The sequence below is a fragment of the Camelus ferus genome, chromosome 6 (assembly GCF_009834535.1).
Source record: "Camelus ferus isolate YT-003-E chromosome 6, BCGSAC_Cfer_1.0, whole genome shotgun sequence".
NCBI classification, from domain to species: domain Eukaryota; kingdom Metazoa; phylum Chordata; class Mammalia; order Artiodactyla; family Camelidae; genus Camelus; species Camelus ferus.
The window spans coordinates 4,125,145-4,146,189 of NC_045701.1; the positions used below are offsets into that span (position 1 = coordinate 4,125,145).

General features: G+C 38.3%; 1 protein-coding gene across 1 annotated transcript in view; it reads right to left on the minus strand.

Moving 5' to 3' along the window:
- TRIP4 (thyroid hormone receptor interactor 4) overlaps positions 1-21,045 on the minus strand; it is a 48,186-nt gene continuing 27,141 nt past the window's right edge. The window contains exons 11-13 of the mRNA XM_006184001.2: positions 20,394-20,485; positions 7,462-7,564; positions 1-1,653 (exon numbers count right to left, since the gene is read on the minus strand). Of these exons, the coding sequence (XP_006184063.1) occupies positions 1,586-1,653; positions 7,462-7,564; positions 20,394-20,485 (263 nt within the window). The 3' untranslated portion in view covers positions 1-1,585. The remainder of the gene's footprint in view (positions 1,654-7,461; positions 7,565-20,393; positions 20,486-21,045) is intronic.

Consider the following 21,045-nt stretch of genomic DNA (forward strand, 5'->3'; position numbering starts at 1 on the left):
TTTTTTTTTCCTCCCTAGGCTCTTCACCTCTTGCCTTCCAGTTTTATTTTGGTATTAGGAAAACCAGACAATTCCAGCACAGAATTCAAGTTGCTACTGCTTGGTAAACTATTAACCGCATAGTGAACCCAGTGTGGCTTCTTTAATAATACTAGGATCTGCAGGAGGCCAGAGGGAGACTTTTTTTTTTCCCTAAAGAAGTGCCATTAGTGTCCTTTCCACTTTCTCTACAGAACTGAACAGAAGAAAAAGAATGCTACATGCCTGCATCACCAGAACAAGAATCGGGTGGGTTTTCCCTGGGAATCCAAAGTGATCAAGCCCCCACAAAACCAATGCCCAGAGCTATGCAACAAGCAGGGTTCACAGTTGAGTGAACATCAATGCATAATGAGTGGAGGCATTTCAATGCAAATAAACGCTGAATATGAAGGATTAAAGAAAGGGGAAATTAATCTTTTTCATAACACAGGGCACTTTTTTTCTCTCCCTTGTGCTCTCTTTTTTAAGTCATGCACACAACTGCTGGAGGGAATCCAACTTCCCCCGTGTGGTGGTGCTGCTTTATAAAAAGCAGAACGTACACATTTAAGACCATGAATTTCCTGAGGATGCCAGCAACTGAGATTCTGACAGTTCTTCTGAACAACCTCAGAAAAAAAAAAGTGCTTCACTAAGTGGGGCCAGAATGACTGGTAAAAATCTCATTTCAAACCAACCTTCTATTTTTCCAAAGCTCAAAGCTTCCTGGGGTATGGATGATTTAAAGGGTTTGGTTTCAGCATTTGGGGGTATTTGTATGCATTTACTGAAGGGATTTTATTTTTGTTTGTTTCTAATTGCTCCAAGTGATATGTTTGCAATCCCAACAAAATAAATAAGGCAGTTTCATGCTGCTTTAGCAGGTGGCTCCATCTCATCCCGTCTGATCCTCTTATGTACTAACGTCTCAAACCAAAGAACAAAGTGGCAGCACCTCTTTAGGTGTGGCTCCTCCCATCCCTGCCCCCCAAAATCTGCCAACGAAGGTTACTCAGCTTTTAAAGACTGTTCACTTGAAGAGATGTTGGACTAGAGCAGCAAACCTGTTAAAAAAAAAAAAAAACTTCTCGTCCCATCACAGGTTTGTATTAAACACAGTCTTAACAATATCTTAACACTCTACCAGGCTATCACTTTGGGGAAAACAAACAAATAAAAAATACTTTAAAATTCAAGTGGTCCCTTAAAATATCATTAATCTAGGTTAAGAATTTTCCTAATGGCAAATCCAAGCCTAAAAGAGGAAAATAATTTCCAACTTTTTCCTTTTTCTTCTGTATCATTCTGAGAAAAATGTCAAAGATACAGAATTTTTAAAAGAAGTTTTTATAAATAATGTATTCAAAGATTTTGACCCACTACATAAAGTAAGAATCCCACTCTTTCAGAAAAATATACAGATTTTGGTAAGAGTTTAAATTCTGAGAGTTTCAAGCCTGATGCCAAGCCTTTAGATTTCTACTGCTTCAAATCCAAAGGACCAATGGATAGCAATTTTAGTACACAAAACTCCACTATGCTGTATAGCTCCTTTTCTCCCGGGTCAGACAGCTTTATTCTGCTTCATTAACCCCTTCTTTGCTCCTTGATGGATCTTGGAATCCAGTTTCCCTGTAAGGGAGAAAAAGAAGCCTCATTATTTATTTTTTATATTTGCAATGCAAATCTTTCATGGCCTCCCAGGTCTTCTGGTTACTGTGTTCCTGTCACATTCAATTATCTTGCTTCGGGACTCAGACACTTTCAAACTTCAGAGCTTCGTTTTGTAAGAATGAGGAAGCAGTGGGAACACTGTACAGGGTCACACAAACGTGCACACACAAACACACTGAGTATTCGCCTAAAGAATCTAGGAAGTTAATATTTCTAATTCTGTACCTACTAGAAAAGAAACATCATGTTTTCCAGAGTGTCTGATGCTAAGGCAAACTTTTAAAGAACACACACATAACAATAAAGGAAGGCATTTCACACAGTGGGAAACCCATTCCTCTGACCTGTTAACTGGCTGAGCATAATGCATGAACCTCCCTCACAGTGAGAAAAGCAGTTCAACTCACCCCTTAGCTGCCTCAGACTTAATAGGGGGAGTGACCTGAAACAGTGGAGTAGAATCCACATGAATGCTTTAATGACAAAGGGCCCCTATCACCAGCTAAGAAGGGCAAAGGTCATAGGCCGTATGACTCTTCTAAGTGTTAAAGTTAGAAAACAAGCAACCTTCCAGTCCCAGGTGACCCTAATGAGAGGTACTTCACTGATGTGGTCTCTGACCTCTGACTCGTGAGATCTACCAGGATAAAGTTTGGTTCAGTGGTAGCCACCTTAGGAACCATCCAACTCATGAAGAAAATCTTAAGAGAGTTCCTCATCTGAGAATAGCGCTTGCAGGTTGCTTTCTCCCACAAAAAGCCTTATTTAAGTCAATAGCAATGCTGATGCTGGATACAGAAACAGTTCAGCACAGCCTCAGCACTAACCAAACAAACAAACAGGACAAAACAAAGAGCCTCCCTTCAACAATGGCTGGGTCTTCTACAGGCCTATACACACAACCACTGCCCCTTTATATTGTCATTTTCACTTACTGCAGCAATCAGGTTTAGGAGAGAAAGCAGTGGGCAAGAAGTCAGGAGACCCACGTTCCAGTCCTCCTTTGTCTGTTATTAGCTAGCTGCATGACTTGGGGCAAGTCATTCAGTCCCTTTGGACTGGAATATCCTCATTCATCCAACTATACGGATGCATGTCCTGATTACTGTACATGGAGACAGGGAGAAAAATACATTCAACCTAACAAGTTTTCCTGTTTTCTTATTTTTTTTTCTTCTTCCTCATCTCTCCAGGGCTACAACTGCCCCTGGAATAACATTACTTCCTTTTCTGTGCTTCCTTAGAAACCATCACTAAGTGATGCCCTGAATGACGTCCACCAACACTCACAATGATGTTGATTTTAATTTGGGCTTTGGAGCACAGAGTATTCCCAGGGATTTAGAAGTTCTTTCATCCCCCAGGCTGCCTGGCTGGAAATCCAAACATGTGCCAGCAATCTGGCAGAGTCCTATTACAAGGCAAGTTTGCCTTTGTATGCCTAAGACACAGCGACTGCCAAATGGTAGGTGCTCAATAAGTGAAGTAAACAAACACGGTGGACACCACAAATTTCAAAACCTTTACATTACAGGAACTACTAAGTAACCAAAAATAGCAGATTATCAGATAAACATAAGAGTATTCATTGTAAAGGTGGTGGTACCCAGAGGCACAAAAAGGTATTGCATTTCATTAAGCTTTTTAGGACAAGTTAGGACAGAATTTAGAATTCATCTAGGACTCCAGACTTTTAGTTCTCTGTACTGAATAAGTTGGAAGACCCAGGTCCTAGCTTTAGTCCTAAGACTACTTAGCTCTATAACCTTTAGGAAGTCACCTAGTCATACCTATACCTTTCAATGCTAAGAGGAAATTGGGTTACAGAGTACCGAAGGCCCCTTGCAGCTCTATGAAACTGCGGCCTAAAAATGAAATGTAAATAATGTGTTTCTGAGACAATATGATAAAGTGAAAAGAGAAGGAAACCTGGAGGTAGAAAGACTCAAGCAAAATACACCTTCTGTAAACCTGTTTACTCAACTGTATAATGAAAAATTCCTACTAATTTACCAAGTTGTTGAGAAGATTAGGGCTAACACTAAGTGCTTTTTATAGACTAAGCACTGTATTAAGTATTTTATAGACACTGAATCAGTTTATCAAATAACTAATTGAAATAATATATGTTAAAGCACTTCATAAGCTCTAAGTGCTCTGAAAAAGTAAGGGTAGTCGTATTATTTATGCTAAAGCTTCAGAGTTGTGTTTCTTAGTTATGGTGTCAGTTTTACCTTTAATTTACCATATAACTCTAGGCAAGGCTTTTAACAATATTTATTTCAGGTTCCTCGTATTAAAAAGAGACATTACCTTCTTCATATTCTCAAAGCTTTACTATATAATAATACTTCAAATATAATTTTCATAAAATCCCAGTCTATGAAAGCCCTCATGTGAGGCCAGCTCAGACAAGATCAACTCATCTGAGCAAAGCACTCAATGGTAGGCAAACTGATCTCTGGCTTCAGTGATGATGTGATAAAATGGAAAACTGATAGGAGAAAAGAGATAGAGAAGAAGAAGGATTTCCAGGGCATTCCCAGGGATTCAGAAAGTCTTTCATCCCCTGGTTACCTAAAAAAACTATACATGTGCCAGCAACCTGTGAGCGCCTTACAAGTAAAAACTTCTTTACAACTCTAACATCTACCATAGTGACTGCCGATAGTGGCAATTCTTGGGTCAGTTGGGCAATGAAGACAAGCGACTGGGACTTCTTGCATGAAGAAGCAGTTATCAAGGATGCCCTCAGATTGCCCAAACTCTGAACTCTAACTTCTAGTTTAGCCTGGTCTTTTAAGACTTGGGATCTGGACAGTTAACTATAGTAATACAGAGCACGCTCTTAAAAGCAAAGTGATAATGCCTAGTTTCTGTATTTCCCCAATATTTTTACATTTAGTACACACAGCATTTCAGTGTTAAACCACATCCTCAATCATCGTGCCTAACAGAAATCATGTGCAGCAGATGGGGGAGAAGTTAAAAGGGAAAAACTATTTGCCATCAATCGATGTTACTCTCATAGGGATTTCCACATGCTTTGCATAAGATATAAGGCAGAATCTGCATGAGTTTAAAAAGCATGTAGTTCACGTAAAGAAAAAAAATTCCTTCATCTTTTTGAGCATTCAACCTATATATTCTATTATACTTTTTTGCATTTCTTAATTTGAGTAGACACACAGCCAAGTGATTTCATACTACACATTGCTTTTTTTCTGAATTACTTAAATTTCAAGAAACATGATTATCCTCAAGTCAAGCAAGCTCAAGTTTATATGTCCAAAAACATGAATTAAAATATATACCTTTACCAATAAAAATATATTAAAAAAAAAAAAAAGAAATGACATGGTCTTAAAATGGAATACTATGCAGCTGCTAAAACAATAAAGCAAATCTTCAGGAAGTGATAAATGTATATATACTTTTAAGGCATATATATGTACATATATATATATACACACACACACACAAGTGATATAACATGTAAATGGGTTGTATTCTAAAAGTTTGCAAGTCAGAAGTTTTGAATTTGGAATATATTTCTCAAAGAACTAATCTATAAAAAGTGGCTAGGTTCCTAAGCCATCCCACAAGAAAAAATATTTAAGGCACAGAGCTGTAACTGAAGTAAGTATTAATATCATTAATACCACGGAACTTAGCCACTTCATGTAACAATATTCTAGAAGAAAATGTGAAGCATTCCAAATTAAAAGCCAAGTATGTGATTTCCCCTATGGCAGTGGTATTAAAGACTTTTCCAGCTGTCACCTACTGGAGGTGGCCACTATGACCTAAGGGAAGGAAGTTCTGACAGAGTGTAAGGTTTTTAAAGATAGTAAAGAGGAATGAAGGAAAAAGGAATGAGGAATTATAGGAAAGAGAAACTACACACAAGACTAAATCCTCAGGTAGGCTGGCTCCCCCTTTAGAAATTTTCTGAGACACACAGGGATTGGTCAATCTATTCTCCCCCTCCCTCCTACTACCTATTCTTTGCGACCCACGTTTCACTGTGTCTGGTCTACCAAGGAAGAAGCTCCAGTCTCACAATTTCTCTCCAGCCCTGCTGTGCCTGAAATAAGCACACAGTCCATTTTGGCTTTTTAAGGCTTTTAACCAACAGAAACAACAGGGAAAAGCTCTGTCCTGAGACCATCACTCTCCCCCACCCCCTATTAAACCTTGTGGTAAAAAACGAAGGCCATATGTGTGCTGAAGGTGGGTCTCTGGGTAGAGAAAAGTACTGAAGTGAAACATTTCAGAGAAGTATAAAAACTCTGTTTACACAGAACATTTTCTCACAGGAGCTTAAGCAGCAGATGAAAACCAAGATAGGGGAGGAAGCTAAGAAAATGTAACTGGGACTAAAGATCAAGCAGACGTGGGTCTGGGAGAAAAGACCAACCACATTTTCCTACCACCAGTGTTGCCATCAGTGCCTACAGTAAGGTAAGAATGGAACAGAGTAAGAAGGGGTAAAACTCCACAACCAAAAAAGAGGAAGAGGAAATGGAGGCTTAAATCTTAAATAGTGGAGAAGAAGGAAAAACAATTTCCAGGGCCACTTGGCAACCAGCTGGGGTACAGTTTGAAGCAAATAATTTGTGTACGAATTTTCTGAGTTGCAGGAATCTCAGGAGCATTTTTCATAAATCATGAGGGTTGTCTGAATTTTGCAGTAAATACACATTAATCTAAATTCATACTCCAAAAATTTCATTTTGTGATCAAAAACAGTATTATCCATAGCAGTCAGCTAACCAACAACATCAGTATCTCTTGGGAGAGGGCTCAGGAACCTGTGTTCTAACAGTTCTCTAGGTGATTTTTATTTACATTACAGTTTGAGTAGTACTTCTCTGCAGAACGGCTTAATAAAATAGCTGGTCCCCAAGGTACAGGGCGAGGTGGTATTGTGCACAGATCAACAACTATACATGCCCCGGAATCGTCCAGGTCACACAGTGCGAAAGCAACGTCACAGAGGCACAAAACCGCAACTGACATGAGCAAATGGGAGAGTTGCTGATGTTGTTTTTAAAAGGAAGTTAGGCAGAGACGGCATCACTGTATGTTTCTTGAGATTGCTTGGAAACAGAAGCGGCTGCTGTAGGACTAGACAGAGGAAGTGAAGTTGGGAGTTGAAGAAGAGTCGGAAGTTGAAAGAGTAAAAGTCAACAAGCACTTTCTAAGAAGTGAACATGCAGAGGATACTATTATCGCAAACTCAGAAAAGCAGGAGCTACAGAAAAGGAAATACCAAGAGGTTTCAAAAAGAGGATGAAAAGCAAGAGGGCTAGAGCAGAGCTCAAGAGAATAGTGGGAAGTGGTGCCTCCAAAACAGACACTCAAAAATAGACATTTAAAAAGTTAGGTCTTATTCTTGGATTGAATATTGAGGAACAATAGATAAATGACAATGCTGCCACAGGCACTGGCTTAATACTTCCTTTAATGAGCGCAGTACAGTGGAGCAAACGTTCTCGTTTGGCTGAAAAAATAGGATTTCAACTGTAATGGGTTCCTAAATGGAAGTTTATAGAGTGATGCACTCACATACCAATAACTTTGGAAAGGCTATACTGCAGTTAACCTTACATTAAAGTTATTGCTAAACAGAATTTTATTAATCTTCCAAATAGTTGAGATGCCATAGAACAGGGTAAAAAGAGAGGAAAAAATTTAAAGTTAAACAAGTGAGATTAAGACAAAGAGCAAAATAAAATTAGACCATTGAAGCTTGTGACTTACAGATTTTTGGATTTCCTTTAATAGGAAACTTCACAATCATTTCCTGGGGATTTGCGCAGATGAAAACAAATGGAGAATCAGATTCTTGACTCATGTCTGGATACTGTGAAATATAAAAATAAAAAGTTCAGGCTAGTTGGGACAAATTTTGAATTTCAAGGAGCTCAAAGGATGTCCCAGAATCCACCTCCACATTCTAATGATATAGTACGCTCCATTTCACAGGCAGGTGAAGAGGATTATGCTCAACAAGCAAGAACAAACCTTCAACTTTCCCCAGGCTCTAGCATAGTATTCTTATACAGTCCTTGGCCCACCATTTGTGACATCCTATAACGGAAATAACTTCTTAAAAAAAATGCTTGACATCTTCACAGAAGAATCAAAACTGACTACTCTTTCAATATAAGTGACTGTGAGTTGGGAGATTCAGGGGTCTCCTTCAGGAACATCAGGAATCCTCAGATTCAACTCAAGGGAACCAGTGGAAGATTTAAGAAAAATAGAACATTTGTGGAAATTCTGCCAGAAACAACCAACAGAGCCCTTCTCTCACTAAAGGGAAGGAAGATGATTCATTCTTAAAGGTATGAACACACCAAAGCTGTTTTGCTGGATGCATTCCAGACTTAGGGTGAGAAGGTAACTAGTAGAGCAAATTGGAAAATAATTTAGAAGCCTCCTTCGGATCTCGTATCACAGAACAGATCTGTGTGAACACTTAGGACTTTTACTCCTTCTACAAAGACAGACAGAGAACATGGAGCAAGACTATCTGGCCATATAATCATAACTTCAGGAACAAATGGGGCTTGGCAGAAAGTGCTCTCTAGCAATGCCCGACTGACCTGGTGTTTCATTATTTCCTATCTTGGGACGTCTCGTGTTTGTCATGTTCGATAAATAAAACACATAAGCTAATTATGACTATAGGTCAGACTTCATTACCCAAAGAGCCTTTCTCCTAGTAACTACCATCAAAAGTATGAAATTATTTTCCACTCTCATTCACCTGCTAAGATGTGTCTTCTGAAGATCTAAGGCTCTAAAGTAAAAATGGAGGTTTCAATAAAATCGTAAGAAAATTCAAATGTTTCTTTAACTAGTAGAAGCATAAACAGTTAAACTTCTTTACTCACCACTCTGACCTAGGTGGTAAGTAATACTGTGAAGAAAACAGAAGGGATTCTCAATGGCTTTTAGACCTGCCCACATACCACAGCTTTTGTGGGGGACAGGTGTGGCGTGTACTTTGATAAAACACAGCTTAATATCAAGTATCAGCCACAATTATATTCACAGACAGGGTCAAAATGTTCATGGTAGAAAAGAAAGCCTAAAGATGGAAGGGTAAACCTTCTTCTTTCCTTATCCCCTGGATCTTTAGAACTCAAAGAAAAGCAGGATCCAGCTGTTAGTTCAGAATGAATAAAACCAGAGGCTGCCATCAAGATCTTTAAACCTAATTCTACAGAGGCCAAAGCAGCAACAGTCACGGTTCACATCTCTTCCATTTCCCTGCTCTCTCTTCTCTGTGTCATAGAGTGTCAAGGCAGAGGACAAAGCTGCCTGAACTTCACAGCAATACTTTTCCAAAACTGCAAGCCATTTCCCCTCTTTCTTCCACATGAATAAATGTTCTCTCTCTACTGGATCAAATGCATTAACAAACATACTATCTGTAATGTCTGCCATAAAACAAAAACTCCCCAGATGCTGCATACTCCTCCAGTTACTACCCCATTTTTCAGAGTCTCTTTATAAGAAAATTCATTAAGATTACCTGTACACCCTCCCTCAAATTCCTTTCCTTCTACTTTTCCTTGAATTCACTATAAACAGGTTTTCACTCCCATTACTCCACCTAAACTATTCTTGTAAAGGTCATCATTCATTTCCCTGCTGCCAAATCAAATGATCAATTCTCAGTTCTCATCTTATGCGACAGATGGAGAACTTGACAGAATTCTTCTCTCCCTCCCTCTTGAACGCATTCCTCGTCTGGCCTCCAGGATACCATTCTCTTCCTGATTTTGCTTCTTCACTGACTGCTCCTCATATCCCCACCCTGTTGGGAGTACTTCAAGAGTCAGACCTCAGACCTCTTCTCTCTCTACACTCACAACCTTGGTGATTTCCTTCAGTCTCAAAGTTAAAAAAATAAGGTCCTGAATTTGTAGCTATGAGAGGTGATGGAGAGAGGAGAGTGTGTTAACTAAACCTATTGTGGTAATCATTTTGCATTATATGGATCATATATCTAATCTTTATGTTGTATAACCTGAAACTAACACTGTGTTATATGTCAATTAAATTGCAATCAAACGAAAATAAAAAAAAGTCCTGGAAATGCAAGTCAATACCACAAAGAGATACCACTCTACCTTCACCAGGATGATTATTATAAAAACAAAAAACATGGAAAATAACAAGCATGGGTCAGGATGTGAAGAACTGGAATCCTCATGAACTGATGGTGTGAATGCAGAATGGTGCAATTGCTGTGGAAAACAGTTTTGTGGTTCTTCTAAAAGTTAAACATAGAATTACCATATGATCCAGCAATTCTAGTTCTAGGTATACACCCAAAGGAATTGAAAGCAGGGATTCAAATACTGGTACACCAATGTTTAGAGCAGCATTATTCACAAAAGCCAATCATTTTCACAATCCAAATGTCTATCAATAAATAGATGAATGGACCAACAAAATATAGCATATACATATAACGGACTATTATTCAGCCTTAAAAAGGAATGAAATTCTGACACATACTACAACATGGATGAACCCTGAAAATAAATTATGCTAAGCGAAATAAACCATACACAAAGGGATTCTACTTATATGGGGTACTTAGAATAGACAAAATCATAGTGAAAGAAAGTAGAATAGAGGTTACCAGGGGCTGGTGGGAGAAAGAAAGAGGAGTTGTTATTTAATTGGCACAGAGTTTCTGCTTGGGATGATGAAAAGTTCTAGAGGTGGATAGTGGTGATGGTTACATAACACTGAATGTATTTAATGTCCCCTGAGTTGTACACTTAAAAATGGTTTAAGTGTTAAGTTTTACATTATGTATATGTACCACAGTAAAGATAAAATTAAAAAAAAAAAAAAAAAGTCAAAGTCCTGGATTTCCTTCCCAAGCCTGCTCCTCTCTTACTCATCCCTTTAAAATAAATAAACAGCTATTCCATCCTTCCAGTTGTTCAGGCCAAAAAATCTATAACCAACTCACTGGGAAATCCTGTTAACTCTACCTTCGAAAGATATCCAGTATCTCACCACTTTAAGACTTCTATGACTAGTTCCCTGGTCCAGGCCGTCACAGTGTCTCCCTGGATTACCACAATAACCCCCTAACTGGTCTCTCCATTTCTACCATTAACCTCCCTCTTGTCCGTTCTCAACATAGCAGTCAGAGCTATTTTTTTTTTTTTTTAAATATATCAGATCAGGTCACTCCTCTGCTCATAACTCTGCAATGGCTTTTCATCTCAGAATAAAAGCCTAAGTTCTCACTATGACCTACAGGTCCCTAGACAATCTGGCCCCATTTCCTCTCTGAAGCCTTTTCTTATTACTCTACCCCAACTTTTTACTCCAGCCACAGAGGCTTCCTTGTTGTTCCTGCTTCTGGATCTCTGCACTTGCCCACCCCCTTTTCCTGGGACTTTCTTCCTGCTAGGTATATATATGGCTTCCTCTCTCTATCTTCAGAATCTTGTTTAAATGTCAACTTCATAGTGAGTCTTCAGGCACACTTAATCCTCAACTCCTACCTTAATTTTCTTCTATAGCACTTGCCATCATCTGATACTATATAATTTACTTATTTAAATTGCTTAATTTGGACTTCCCTTACCAGGATGAAAGCTCCATGAGGGCAGGGATTTTTTGCCTGTTTTGTTGACCCCTTAACACCTAGAATCATGCCTGGCACACAGCAGGCAATCAATAAATATTTGTTGGATGAAAGAACAAGAAATTTAACAACTTGTGCATTTATATTATCTTAACCATGCTAAATACACACATGCTGGGAGCTGGACACTCTTAGAACTAAACTCTGGATAAAACAGGTGTTATTCTGTAATCTGTTATCCCTAAGCTAAATTAGAAATTTTGTGTCTTGGCAGGTGGCCAATAAGGCCCTATGTTTAATAAAAACTACCCTGACATATATTAACAGAGTAAGAAATGTCAAATAATGGGAAAAATGATGGATAAATGAAATTACAGAACAAGAGGTCCGCTGTTCATTCATGCCTCACAATAAAGACAACAGCTAAAATCAACTTTCCCAACTGAATCCTTAAATCCAAGTTTCCTGTGAATATCCCTTTCCCAAGCTCCATCACTAAACTTCAGGAGAATTATAAGAAACAGAACTGAAAAGCAAAGAAACCTATGAAGAATAAAGAAAAGTAAGGCCTATGTATTGGGAGAAGGGTTTATTTCTCATGGTAAAATGCATTAAAGTCATCTTGGCAGAGCCTCAGTGCCTCCAAGAAAGCATAATCTCCCCAGTTAGTCTTGGACACTGCAGACCACATTAAACACCAACAAGTCAGAGACTTACCAAAGAGGAATTTTTGGTTTGAGAGTCAAAAGATAAAATGCGGCTGATGCAGAGAAAGAGTTAATTAAGAAAAGGAAGGTTCATACTTGTGAAGAACAGAGGTAAACTCTGGATGCCATATCCAACTTAGAAAGGATGCTAGATTAAGGGTCACTGAGGGAGCACAACACACAGCAAAGGGAATATGGGTTATAAGACCAAATAACTCAAAGCAACCGTTCAAGTTCAGCACCAGACTCCTCAGGACACTGCTGCTGTTCTTGCCTACAACAACATGATTCCTGGTTTCCAGCTTGATGAGTGGTGGAGGCGGGCTTACTTTCTTTCATGCCTCATAAGTTTCATAGCTGTCTAACATAACAGGTAATTAACTACTAAACAACCATTTTCTTCTCCTCTCCAGAGGAAAATTATTCACTAGTCATCTAGAAAACATTTCTCTTGCCATTTTTGTAAGAGACAAAAAAAGTTTAGCAGTTTTTGGCAACCACTACTGATTCAGAGCCAAGTGGGCATTTCCCCTAACTCTGCCAGCCTCTTTTTAATCCTTGGACTGAAATGATCAGATACTCCTAAACGATGTCACTCTTCATGAAAATCCCCAGATGACCTATATGTAAATCTTGTACCTGTCTCCAGAGGACTAACGGCTAAAGCAAACAGTTAAGAAACTCATTAACAAAGAACATATATTTGCTGTAGGTTTTCATGGTTTAAACTTTGGAGAACGAGACTGGACATGAAATCAGGCTCTGAAATCTAGTTAGCTGAAAACCAACTCCAAGAAGATTGAAGTGATAATATTCAGAAAGAGGGAAGGAAATGAGTCTGATAAAAAAGGCCACAAGCACAACAGATCTAAAGAAGCATATCCTGAAAGCAACTGTGTTCTCTGATAAATAGTTCTCATTTACATTTTCCTTCAAAGCAATTCAAGGTGTTCACAGGATAACTAGCACTGCGGGCCCCATGACACTGGACTGTAAGAGTTTTCTCACATCAGAGTAACATACTCATCAAAGTGGGATAGCTGAACTCCCACATACCAGTACCCAATTCAAATCATGGGCCTAGTATCAAATACAGAGAGTTTCAGCTCAATGCTCCATTCACATATGCAGGTGAGAGGAATAATGAAAAAGTAATATGCAGCTTTTGGGTCTTATAGCCATTTGTGGAAGATGATCTGGTTGAAGCCACACGGCACTGGTTTCGTGGTTTCTTCCTACTGACAATAAAATTCCTACTATGGCTTTCTGTGCCCTTTGGAATCCTATCTGTGCTGGAACCTCCACACACAAAAGAACCCAAGGACTTATATTTTCTCTAAAATTAACCTCATAGCTTTTCTGCTCTGATTCTTCAAGACCTAAATGGGAATCATCCATTCGTGGCAATTATTTTTGGTCTTTATTTTTATACAGCAGGCTTTTACATCAACCTAAACTAGTGAAAATCAAAAGAAAATTGCTCTTAATTAAAGATACTACATTATAAGGTCCTTAATCATTGAAATCTACCCTGAGACTAACACCTCAGAATGCTAAGATTCCTCTGGCATTAAGGGTTCTTCCAGTTTCAGATTTTTATCTACCAGTGGCTGGTCTGACTCAACTGAGGACAACTATTCTGAGGAAGAATTCAGAGAACCTTTGACATGAGTTGACATATCATTATCAAGTAATATATAGTGTTATTAACAGCAATAATGTCCCCTTATCAAATAACATGTCTTTTAGACATGGAAACAACCCAAATGTCCATTAATGGATGACTGGATAAAGAAGATGTAGTACATACACATAATGGAACACTACTCAGCCATAAAAAAGAATAAAATAATACCATTTGCAGCAACATGGATAGACCTGAAGATTGTCATTCTAAGTGAAGTGGACCAGAAAAAGAAAAATGCCATATGATATCACTTATATGTGGAATCTAAAAAATAATAATAAAATTAAAAAATAAGGACACAAATGAACTACTTATTCATAATTTAGGTGATTGATTTCTTGAATATGTGTAAGCACATTTGACTGTCCTTTATGATTTGATTACTACATTCTGTTGATTCTTATTTTGTGGCTGGCTTTATTCCTTTGGTAACTATGTAAGTTTAAAAAGCTAAAGCTCTAATCTGTTTTTAGAAATGATGATCAGAACATATATGTAAACTAAAAAAAATGCAGTATATTGTAAATATGTATTTACATGCAATATTATGTCTATGTGCAGTCAAACTGTGATAATTCTACCTAATAAAACTGAAAAAGGAAAAAAAAAAAGAAGATAATGGGTTTAGTTTGAAAAAAACATGTCTTTTAGAACAAAATAGATTAAAATATTTTAAACAGTCCAACTGAAAAATCATAGAACTGCTTTTTATACAACAGTCACATACTACAGAACATCTCTCCTCTACCGCTACTATACAGATTTCCTTTGCCACAGCTCCTTTATTTTAAAAAGTCATTTACCTTAAAAGAAAATCTTGTTCCTCTGTATACCCTGTCTAGACTAACAGTACTATCATTCACCCAACTCACCACAGCCAGAAGCCCACCAAGTTTATCCCAGACTTCTTTCTCTCACCCTTCATATCCAATCAAATCACCAAGTCCTATAGACTTTACCTCCCAAATATTTCAATCATCTATTCCTTTCTTTCCAACTCAACTGCCAGAACACTACTGCAAGCCTCCATCATGCCTCCACCTGGACAAACAGGATAATTTCCTAAATCACCTACTTGTTTTCAGGCTTGCCCCATCGGGTCCAGCCTTCCTACAGCTGCCTGAACAATCTTTCTAAAATGTACATCTTACTATCTTATTATATCACTTATGTGGTTGCCCTCAGAATACAAGTCAAATTCCTTCAACACAGTATTTAAGGCTTTTCTTATATCAACCAACGCCTGCCTCTCAAAGTACTGTCACCACCATTTATTGAGCACCTACTATGTGCCAAGCATGTATCATGCTAGGATACTGGAGGTAAAAAGATGAATAAGACATAGATGGCTCCTAAAGGACTTACATGCAAACATATAATTAACAAAAAAATAGTTTAAAATGTAATAATAGAAACATGAACATAGTAGCCCAGAGAAGGAAGTGATTAATCCAAATGGCTGAGGTCAGGGAAGACTCTACACAGACAGTGACACCTGAGCTGTTTTAAAAGACGAATAGAACTCTCTTGGTGGACAAGAACATGGAGACATGATACAAGATGGTATATGGATGGAGATATAAAGTCTTCTTTCTCCAGGGACTGCCTTTTTTAGAAGCTGCCTTAACCTTCCCTGCCCTGCCTCCAGCCAAGGTGAGTCAGGAGTTAGATCCTCTCCTTTGTGCACTCCTTTGATCATATGATAATTACCATGGTTTAGTTTTCTTGTATCAGTCTCTTCTAGAAGACTGAAAAGATCGAGAGGGGATGAAATATATTGTTAAAACTGTGGATCCTTAATTTTTAGCACAGTGCCTGGCACATGACAGATGGTCAATAAATACTTGCTGAATGTGTGATTTTATATAATATTCTGAGCAATAAAGTTTTAAATTAGGAGATAATTTGCCACCTGGTTCATACAGTAAATTGGATAACAAACTAAGATGCCGTCAACAGATTGCAAGAAGATAGCAAGACTGCAAAGCTACAGCAGATTCCTTCTAGATCAAGCAGACTGCTTTCTAAGCCTGGGTTTATTTACAGATAAAGTGAAGGTGTGAAGGTGTCACATTGAGTGACTGACTCTACCTACATAAAACCTGACACCTGTTCCTCTTCCTGTCTAATTAGAACAGATTTAAAAAAATATATCTAACTTGGATGACAACTGCCTTCTCACTAGACATCCCACCTTCAGTCTCTCCACCGCAATCCATCTTTTACATTACTACCAGATTCATCTTCCTCAAGAAAGGCTCAGATGACCTTCAAAACTGACTAGAGAAAAATGTCTCACCTCCACAGCCTATCATTCAAAGCTATCTACCTTCTGACCACAACACACCTTCCCATTCAACAAATTGGTCTGCTATTATTCTCCAGTTATTCTCCATACAGAACCCATGACTTTCCACCTCACATTACACCCTCTGCTTAGAACACGCTTTTCTACCGCCCAAACAGGAAGCCTTGAACAGCAATCCCAATTTTACCATTTACTGACTATATGCAAGTCATTTTAGCTCTGAGTCTTAAATTCTCTCATTTCTAAAAGAAGGGTAATGATTCCTTGCTTGGAGTTGTTGTGAGGATTAGAAAATTACATACATAATAGGTCTGGCACATAATAACTGATCAAAAAGTGATAGATTTTATTATTACTATCCTTCAAGGCTAATTCAAAAGCCACATTCTTAATAAAGTCTTTTGGGATCCCTCCCAGCTGGAGGAGATTCCTCCCAAACTTGCCCTCCTTTAATTCCTCAGAGGCAGTCTTTACTTCTCTTAAGAGAGTTATCTTTGCTTTTTAGTTTGTATTTCATTGTACGTATCTTATCTGCCTAGTGGTCTTTCAGACTTTGTGGACAGAACCCATGGCTGATTCATCTTTTTGTTTCTCTTAGTGTCTAAAACAATGTCTGATTTATGGTAGGCGCTCAAGTAATTACTGATGAATAAAATACTTAAGAAAATCTTAAGAATTATGTGTTCATTTCCAGATGAAAAGTTAAACATGGAAGAATTTACATAAATGCACAGAAAAGTGTTAAATTTCCCTTTCTCTCTTCAAGATCAGTACAGCAGAAAGCATAATGCTTCCTGGATTACTTTTTTTTTAATGTACATGGTTTTCCTCAACTCATCAAGTGGGCACTTGATACCCAGGTTGCAAACAACTCTATAGACAGTCTGTTCTGACCTAGAAACTCAAGTAAATGTTCTAGTCTTCATGAGAACTCTGCAAATACATTCTCTGTTTCACTCAAATGAGCTGTGATATTAAAGACCTGCCTAGGGTTAGGCTAGTTGTTGCAGACATACAGTTCCCCTCTTTGTCAGGTCTCAGATCAGACCCCTTAAGGAATATACATACACTTTAGGTCTATGAATTGGCAGGTTTTCTCCATATAACAGAGAGAACATTTTCACATATTTTCAAAGAGAATTTGGGGACTGCATTTTTCAATGCCAATGCCTGGTTTGAATACAGACTATCACTTCCTTCATTCTCTAATTTCTCACCTCTCAAACAATCCTTTTGTGAATAGAAGCTGATGATTTCCACACATGAAGTGCTATATGCAATCTTTCTGCAGATCTCTATTGCATGGACATTCTTATCTAAAAAGGAACAAGTAATACTCTCCTCCCCACTGGAAAACTCTAATTCTATTGCTGATGTCAATTATACAGGCACCCAGCAGCAGAAATGCTTCAGCATAATTCCTTCAGTACAGGATCTTGGCTATTACAAAAGCCCTAAGATCAAACGGACTAAAGGGTCAGTAAGCTGGCAGGAGAGGAATGGATTCAATACAGGAGAGGTAGAATAATCAGTGACCAAGGAGATAGCAGACAAATCAGATTTTTCTATCGAAGACAGAGATATAAATAGCACAAACCCAATACAGATGCATAGAAACAAAAGCCACCAACTCAACTTTTCTGTTCGAAAACTTGTTAGGTCCTGAGAACTGTTCAAACCACAGCTGCTAATGGTTATGGATTTGGCAATCAAAATGTCTGTGTTTAAAAAAAAAAAGTTTTAACTGCCTTACTACTGAGGTTACAAACCACAGCCTTGATGCATTGTTGCAGTCAACATCCTCCCTGCTGTTTTTGAGAGCTTACATCTGCTGTGGGCAGATAAAACCCTGACAAGGCACGGGCTCCTTCCAGGGGAATACAGGAGAAGTTTTAACTAGATGACTCTCATCTACCTTTCTCTCCTGAGTTGAGCCTACAGCCTTTTCGGTATCACTCCTACCTTGTCTAGGTTGATCCCCTGCCATTACTCAAGAGGACTGACGGTCAAGCAGGATTTTTTTCTGGCACAAATCAGCCATGCCAGCCATATCACTCTTAGAAGATAACAGGAAGACGAGTTCTTAGCTCAGGGGAAAGCATTTTAAGCACATATTTTTTAAAGCCACTTACAGTGTAGTGCACTTGATTTTAAACAACCACTAATAAAACCTTTTCTTTCTTTTTTTTTAAGGAACTAAATGATCTCACTATGCCAAAAATAGTGAAAGTTTAGTATATTTTAACTTATCAAAGAAAGGCCAAGAACAGCTATTATTCCTAAACTCTCAACTCATTCTTGAAAAAGCAAGAATAACACTGGTAAAACAGACTAGGCAATCACAGTACTTATATCAGAGAACTCTAGCTCAAACAGACACAGGTAGACTACCAAAGGTGCTTGAGACATTTTCCAAAAGACAGCCAAGTACCAAAGCTACAACTTTTGAAAGAGGTAAGATCCTTACCCAATAAATAATCTCCAAATATGGCTAATACCAATTCTGAAGACACTCATGTGCTAGCCTCGCACACAGAAAAGAAATAATGGGAAAAGCCATAGAAAAGCTGACCACAGGAAAAATGGGTATGGGATTTCTGTGTCTGATGAAGTCTTGTAGCTTCTGGCATTTTGGGGTATTCTAATGTCATACACACATCAGGGAAATTCATAAGAAGAGCTGCCAGGACCTCCAGCTGGGAGCATATGGGAGAATTCCTTTACTTATATGTGCTGTCCTCAGCATCCTCTGTGTAAAAGACAGAATAAGCTCAAGGAGGACTACCATGCTGACCTGAAAGAGAGGTACCCCTGAGAACCCAGAAAGGTTTGTTTTGTTAAATAGATTTCTAATTCCTGTAAGCCTTGTGGTACTCCATACACTAGGATTACAGCTCCCTACCCTTCTCTACACAAATCTGTGGCAGAAAGATGACTGGCTAACTGTCTAGTTATTGAAATCATTTGACCTGGATCAAGTGGTGGCCTGATTAATTGACAAATGAGAAAGTAAAGCCAATCCCATCACCCACACTGCCAGATGCTCCTGGGTTCTCTTTTAGAATGCAAATAACCTAAGGAGAAAATATAATACATTAAGTTATACTAAGCTGTACCTGAGAGTCTGTAAAACTCAAAGGCCTACACCAAGATAAGGAATTTTTACAATTATTACTTCTAGACTGAAAAAAAGAGGAGGAGAGGAAAGAAGACCCTGAAAAACAAAATAGGCAAAAGATCCGCAAAAAGATAGGATAGGCACATTGGGGTGTGGAAAACAAAGGGACTCCACGTTTTGCCTGGGTCTGGATCAGGTACTGAGGGCAGAACAAAAGGGTTGGAGTCAAAATTCATACCAGAACACATGTACTGTACTCATACACATAAAGAAATTAGAAAAGGGCTGAGGAGGCAATCCCCAGGAAAATGAAAGGTAGAAAACTGGAAGGATAATAACTATTGGCTAAAATCTTTGAGGAATGGATAGAGAGTGAAATGGACCGGAGCAGTTTTTCTAAAAGGCAGACACTAATGGCAGTAATGAAAGGCAAAGGAAAGTCTGGAAAATAAAGAATTTATTGAGAAAATAAGCTAAAGGACATTTTTTTAAGCACAGTGGGGGAACCCCTATTACAAAAAGTAGCTATTCAAGAACAGGAAAACCATCTGGTTAGGTAAGACTCTTCATGCTTCAAGGATGGACCTTCTCATTCTGGATTCCTCCTAGCCTGAGCCTAATCAAAAAGGCTCTAAATTTCAAGAATTTTCCAATTAAGCTAAAGTCTTCCAGCTCCCTCTACTGTTCAAAAATGTACTTTAGTTATGTCAGTTCAATCTTTAGCAATCAAAATTTTTTAAAAAATGCATACATATGTATGCACAAACACTCACACACACCCAAACCTGGCACTGTCTGGACAACTGGAGTTCAAACATACTTGCCTATCATGAATACTCTGGCCTGGACCAAATGTTTCAGAATAAGTAATGACAAATTCTACCATTTCCCACCACCTAACTGACATAATTTAAGGAATAATGGAGGGTTTCTTTGCCAAAAGCAGCAGTTTTATTAAAGGATAAGAATCCAGCTATTCTTGCTAGCTGGATTGTGGCAATAGCTTTTTATGCAGAAATGTTTATGTACCAGTCCTCCACATACCAGGAACCAAAGAATCACCGAATATTTGTTTCTGCCATGGTCTTCCCTTCCCAATATTTCCTTTTTAAAAGATTCTCTTCACATGTCCAAATTCGGTTGTTAGCACCTTACTATCTCCAGGATATTCTGAATTGAAGGCTCTACAGGTCAGCTGTGGCGGCAAACAAAGCAACCATCCAAGAGAAATACTCTATACTCACCTGATCCTTAAATTGCTTCTGGGACAAGCAGTCAATTAGGTCCACGCAACCCAGGAGACAACCTGATGGATAGTCACTGGGAAACTCCACATCTGAATCAAGAATAACGGAAGGATTGGATAAATTTCCCTCTTTAAAACCTTGGAACTCACATATCTGTTTTCAATTCTGAACAAATCGCTTTCTCTATTATCTACTCGTAGGCATAAGGAAAACAATGAGGCTTTTTATTTGGCACAACTGTTTGTATTTTAGCAAAAAAATTCAGTGAGTAGCTGGCTTAGTCTACTATCCACTATCCTAAACTATAGGAAAATTAGTTTCATACCATCGAAGTTCAAGGACTCCACAACTTCAAACAAATTAATTCTACTCTACTCAAGTGGATCAGACTGCAGTTTGGTAGTGATGGGTTTTGGAAACAAGCTAGAGATGTCAAGAGAAAAACCATAAAAATGTAGTAAAAAACATAAGAATGTCAGAATACGAATTTAAAGTAAGTCGGTCATATCAGCCAAAACAGCATTTTTAAGGAAACACGAACCTTGATTCCTAAAGTTTGATTTCCTAACAGCTTTTAAAGGATGGTTTTGCACTTATTCTCTCATTTTGCCTTCAAAACTATTGTATGGCTGAGTAAGAGGAAGGAAAC